We start from the raw sequence: 6010 nt of genomic DNA, 5'->3' as shown, positions 1-6010 counted from the left end.
TCGAAGAGATCTCCAAGATGGTAAAGTCTGTCGAATTCTAGAAAAATTTCAACATGACTATTAAGAACGGACTTAAGACTCTTCAGAATCTTGTCAGTGAGGCGAAGACAAAGCACCTCTAGCAGATAATGGAGATAGCAACCTTAGTGGCGCTATAGGCAATATGGAGGTGAACCAAGAAGATCGAAACAGGAAAAGAGAGCGTATCCATGAGAAGCAAACCATTAAGAAAATAGCGACAAGTAGATCCAGAATAGTGATCCGAGTCGCAACAGGAACAACGTATGCCGACGTATTGAGCAAACTTTGGATGGAAGTGAATCCGGACGTCAGACACACGTGGGTCCTGATCAAAATCGGTGGGGACTTCAATAAGGAGGTTTTCACAGCTGAGGTCACCAAAGCGGTTGGAGCGACCTGGATTGCCTAATTCAGGCAGAAGAGGTCCAACAGGCGTTGGTGGAAGTGCTCCAGAAGCAAAGAAGCAGGGAAGTGACGGTTCTGGACCCAATTGATAAGGAACGATGTTCACGGTTGTAGTCACTAACCCAGACGAGGTGGACAGGCTGGAGAAAGTGGAACGCATAAGGATTGACTTTATGTATTGCCTAATAAAAAGAAGGGTGATGGTCGTTTAGTACCAGCGAACAGATCGACTGCGTGCTTCAAGTGCGGTGAAGTCGATCATAAATTTGTAAACTGCAGTAGAAGCCCAAGCTGCTTTTTATGTAGAGAAAAGTATGGCGATAAGGTAAACATTAACCATATTGCAGGCAGAGGAGGATGTAGAGTCTTCAGGAGTCGAAGAAGACTCTCGCACGAACGAAGAATAAACAGGCCAGAAAGATCGGCAACGACATCCGAACCTTCACCTAGGAAGTTTAAAGCTTAATGGCAGTTCGGTAGCGTGATGATTAGTCCAGCCAAAGGGTGTGGTTTTTAGTGGGTCGACTAGAACAAAAACAGTCATCCCCACATAACCTCGGAGCCCCGGGCTTCAGGTATCGGCCTTGGATACCAAAGGTTATGCAGATTTTCCACTTCCCTCGTAAAAAAAGAAAAAAATCGACTTATGATATTCAATATCGATAAAAATATCGATTTTATTTTTAAGAATAAATAATCTCCAAAAGGTCAAGCAAAGATTTTTCAATTTGAATTTTTTTGAAATAAAAAATTACTGTGAGACAGCGCTTATAAAAGACTGTATTCAGTGCTATAATTATAAAGATTGATCGACTTACCTGATAGGGAAGATCAATCGAAATTATTTGAGCTCGTCTTCCGAAAATAATTACACCCGGTAGTATTTCCTTATTTACACCCAACAGTACAAGTTTACAGCACCCAGGTATCAAATTCTCGAAAATCCCCACTCTGCCTCTCTTCGGCCGGTGTCCTCTCTGATTACCTCACTTCGTTGTTTGAATTCGTTCTTTTTCAGATCACTTGGGATATATGAATGGGAGGGTGGGAGTGTAATTATTTTCGGAAGACGAGCTCAAATAATTTCGATTGATCTTCCCTATCAGGTAAGTCGATCAATCTTTATAATTATTTTTCGCTCGTCTTCCTCAATAATTACACCCGGTAGATGTTTAAAGATCTGTACTCGGTGATCTGAATGTCAATTTATTTGTTTTATTGAAAACTATATATTTTTGAATAATAGAACATTTTTTTTTTTTTTTTTTTTATTATATAACGAAGAAAATTTTGGAACAAAGAACCAAGAATTTTTTTTTTTTTTTTTTTTTTTTTTGAACAATTACATGGGTAAGAAAAAAAAAGAACAATTACAATTAGTTTAGGCTTAGAACTGCTCTAGCGAATTCTTCTGAATGTGAAGAAGTAACCGGTTTATTATAAAACTTATTAAATGTTTCCGAAGCATGCGTCCACCCTGCAGTTTTACGTATTGTTTCTATATTAACACCTTTTCTATATGCAGCGGATGTAGACGCATGTCTCGTACTATAACCAGAGAAAATTTCTGTATTTATTCCACTTTCGTAAAGTGTTGATTTCAACCATCGGCTGATAGATTGAGTTGTGGCTCTATGAAAAGGTTTTTTATAGGTGATAAATAAAAAACGTTCGTTTTCTGGACGTAAATTTTTAGTTTTTTCCATATAGTGTTGGAGAACTGATGCCACACAGAGTTCAGGGCATTCTTGAAAGAATGGCAAGACAATAAACGGTTGATACCTATTTTTTTCTGACGTTTTTACTTTTTCTGGTATTTTAATTTCTATTTTATTATCTAATATTACTATATTTTTTAATTCGATTAAAGAAAATGTCTGGACTCTATGACCTGTCGTGAGCGCAAGAAGCATAGCTAGTTTAAGAGTAATTTGGCGAAGATTTAATGACTGCAGTGGATGCAAATTTTTCAGGAAAGATAGAACTGGATTAGGATCCCATGTTGAAGCGTATTTCGGAGTAGGTGGTTTTTTATTGTATATTCCTTTGAGTATTCTTTTTAATACTTTTTCGTCTTCTAATTTAATGGAAAATAAAAAGGCAAGCGCGGATTTATGAGTGTTAACATTTGAATATGATATTTTTCTTTCTGAAATTTCTATAAGGTAATTAGATATTTTTTCTAGACTATATTCATACGGATTTTGTGTGTGTTTAATTGAAAATTCCCACCAATTTTTAAGAACGCTATTATATTGTTTCAATGTATTTTCCGAAATAGAGTTCAACATAGTAGGGATTGCTTTTTGTGGAATTTTATTTTCTATCCATTTTTTCCTGACAAATTCCCTGCAACCAGGGTAAGTGATTTGTATAGTGGATGCGGCAGGCTGAAAGGAGAAAGAATTAAGTCATATTGAGGTTGAAAATAGAGTGCCTTAGTACATAAAAGTTTATGAAAAAGCGGGTACCACGGTTGAGTGGGCCAATTGGGAACTATTAATATTCCTTCCGCGTTTTCTTGAATTATTTTGTCTAATATTCGCGATATTAATGAGAAAGGGGGGAACGCGTAAAAGTATTCGTTTTGCCAGCTTACAGTGAATGCGTCTACATTTTCTGAGTAAGGATCGGGACCCCACGATATGTACCTTTTGCATTTTTTATTAAGCATAGATGCAAATAGATCTATTGTGGGGTAATTAAATTTTGAGCAAATAATATCGAATACTTTATCGTTTAATGCATATTCTGTTTCTATGAATTGGGATCTAGACTGGCGGTCAGCGAGGTAATTGTCTTTGGTAGGAATATATGACGCAATTATTTCTATATTTTTTGTTTCGCACCAAAGCCATATTTTATTTGCAATATTATTTAATTTTGGGAATTGAACACTTCCTTTTTTATTTATGCAAGCTATTGCTGTTTTATTGTCTATGCGCAATAAGATTGCGCAGTCTTCATAATTTTTTGCAAAGGATTTTAACCCGTAAAAGGCTGCTCGTAATTCCAATTGATTAATATGCAAGTTCTTTTCCTCGTTTGACCAAAACCCCTTTGTTTCTATTCCGTTCGCGTATGCTCCCCAACCAGACTGTGATGCATCAGTATAAATCTCGATATCGAAGTTTGTTGGGGTTTTCATATTTTGATAAGATGAGCTTAAATTATTTGACCACCACTCTAAATCTTGACGTGTGTATGAAGGTATTTGAATTTTTTTATTATAATTTTGGGGTTCACTTTTTAGAGCTTGGAATTTTGCTCGTTCTAGATTTTTTATGTGTGCCCAACCATATTTAACAGCTGGGCACGCTGCGACTAATTTCCCGATTAAACTTGCAAAATCTCTTATTAAACAATAATTTTTGTTTTTTATTTTATTTAATAATTTATTTATTTTGAGTTTTTTGTCATCGGGTAACGTTAGGGTCATGTTTATACTGTTATAGAGGAAACCTAAAAATTTTATTTCTTGAGAGGGTGATAATCTACTTTTTTTGTAGTTTATTAGAAAACCTAGTTTTGTTAACGTTTTAAGTGAAAGTTTTACTGATTCGGAGCATTCTTTTTTTGTTTTCCCTATTATTAATAAATCGTCCAGATAAATGACGCAGAGAATGTTTAGTTTTTCGCGAAGGTATTGAATTACTGGTTTTAGGAGTTTTGTAAATATATAAGGGGCAATATTAAGTCCAAATGGTAGGCACTGAAATTCAAAGATTTTATTTTCATATTGGAATCTTAAGTATTTTTTATGAGGTTCGAAAATTGGCAAAAGATAATATGCATCTTTCATATCTATGGAAGCAAGGAAACATTTTTCTGATATTAATTTAGAGGCCGTCCTGTAATCTTCTAATTTAAAGTGATTTGTTTGGATAAATTTGTTAAGGTTTTTTAAATTTAAAATAAATCTATATTTTCCATTAGGTCTTAAAGCCATAAAATATCTGGAGAAAAATTCATTTTTCTTTGACCTCTTTTCTACAATTGCTCCCATATTTTTTAGGTCTTTTATCGCAAAATCATATTCTGCTTTTTCATTACAATTTATAATAACATTTGGTTTCACGTTTTGTTTTGGTAATTTAATGAAAGGGATTTTTATCCCTTGAATCCATTGTAAAATGGATTTATTTTTAGTAATACGTGTCCATTTGTTATAAAAATGTTTTAAGCGACCAGCGTGAAAGCTTACCTCATTTAACGTCTCCTGGTTGGACTCCGCCTGCGATGATTCTGATGATAATCCCTGTTGAATTTCTTCTTCGGACTCTGACGACGTCGCGAGTAGTTTAAATGCTCTCGTTGCTTTTTGTTATTTTTTGAATTATATTCCGACGATTGTGGTTGTTGGTTTGATGTGGATGGTTTGTTTGTGAAATTTTTTTTGGATATTATTTTTAAATCTTTTGCGACTTTTTGAACAGCTTCTGTCGCTTTTACATCTTCGGCAAACTTTGAACCTAAGAGGAATTCATCTCTACTACTATTTTCTATCAGTTTTCTTGAATTATAATTTAAGTAAGGCAGGATTTGGTATTTCCTGCTTGTAGTGATAGCGTGATGAATATTGCATAGCAGTTGACCAATGTCTGCGAGGGCGGAACACGTTTCTTTTGATTTTTCTTGATCTTCTGACTTTAGAACTCTATTTAATTCAACTCCTGTTGCTGATAGGGCATGGGCAGTTTGAAGTTGGAGTTTCTCCAAAAATTGATCATGTCGTGTGGCTTTATTATCCATGCATTGTTGGATTTCTGCATTTAATTTAGGTGGTGTCATCAGTTTGCAGTTTTCAAAAATTGGATATTTTTTCATTAATTCCTCCTTTTGTTCTTTATTTAATCCTTGTTTCAGGTATACATCCCAACGCAAACATATTTCCTCATGTAAAGGGTCAATTTGTTTATTTAAATTATCGGGATTTGAGCCGAGCAGGTCAATAAGTATATTTGGGTTTTCCTCGGTTGTTGTGGTTTTATCCTTGTCCTGTTCATTGTTTGTCTCCACAGTTGGGCCCGAAGAATGTGTCATTTCCTCAGTATCGCCTACAATAATAAAATTAATGTAGTGAGTCTCTGAAGTCTATAGCGAGACTTTATAAGAATAATTGTAACTTTTTCGTATACAATTATAATATTATATATATATATATATATAAAATATTATAAGGTATAGACTTATAGCGAAGTCTTTTTATAATTGTAATTTTTTCTGGACCTATAGCGAGGCCTTTTTTTTTTTTTTTTTTTTTTGATTTTATAGCGAAAATCGATTGTTACCTTCTTGCAGATGATGATGATGACGAGGAGTCGTATTTACTCGCACTAGTAGAATTAGAGATATCATCTCTAATTCGTCGCACCTCTTCCAAAATAGCATCTAATTTTCTTTTCTTATTAGCACGATCACGGTGATGTTTAGATCGATCTTGGTTACGGTCACGATTATTGTATTTAGCACGTTTCATTTCTACTTATTAAATTTTTCGTGTTGTTCTGTCGGGTACAAATAACGAAGTGAGGTAATCAGAGAGGACACCGGCCGAAGAGAGGCAGAGTGGGGATTTTCGAGA

General features: G+C 34.8%; 1 protein-coding gene across 1 annotated transcript; it reads right to left on the bottom strand.

Annotated features, from left to right (window-relative positions):
- Positions 1–1808: 1808 nt before the first annotated feature.
- LOC127289298 (uncharacterized) lies at positions 1809–5905 on the bottom strand. The gene is made up of 3 exons (XM_051317145.1): positions 5758–5905; positions 4631–5483; positions 1809–2816 (listed from the first exon to the last, which is right to left on the bottom strand). Exons 1-2 carry the CDS (start codon positions 5903–5905, stop codon positions 4636–4638), a joined length of 996 nt encoding a protein of 331 aa, XP_051173102.1. The 3' UTR covers positions 1809–2816; positions 4631–4635.
- Between the last annotated feature and the right edge of the window lie 105 nt (positions 5906–6010).

This window comes from Leptopilina boulardi, unplaced genomic scaffold (assembly GCF_019393585.1).
Source record: "Leptopilina boulardi isolate dan_hultmark-lab unplaced genomic scaffold, ZJU_Lbou_2.1 LbouV2_405, whole genome shotgun sequence".
In the NCBI taxonomy this organism is placed as follows: Eukaryota; Metazoa; Arthropoda; class Insecta; order Hymenoptera; family Figitidae; genus Leptopilina; species Leptopilina boulardi.
The sequence above is the reverse complement of the archived record's forward strand: the minus strand, read 5'-3'. Positions and strand labels throughout refer to the sequence as shown.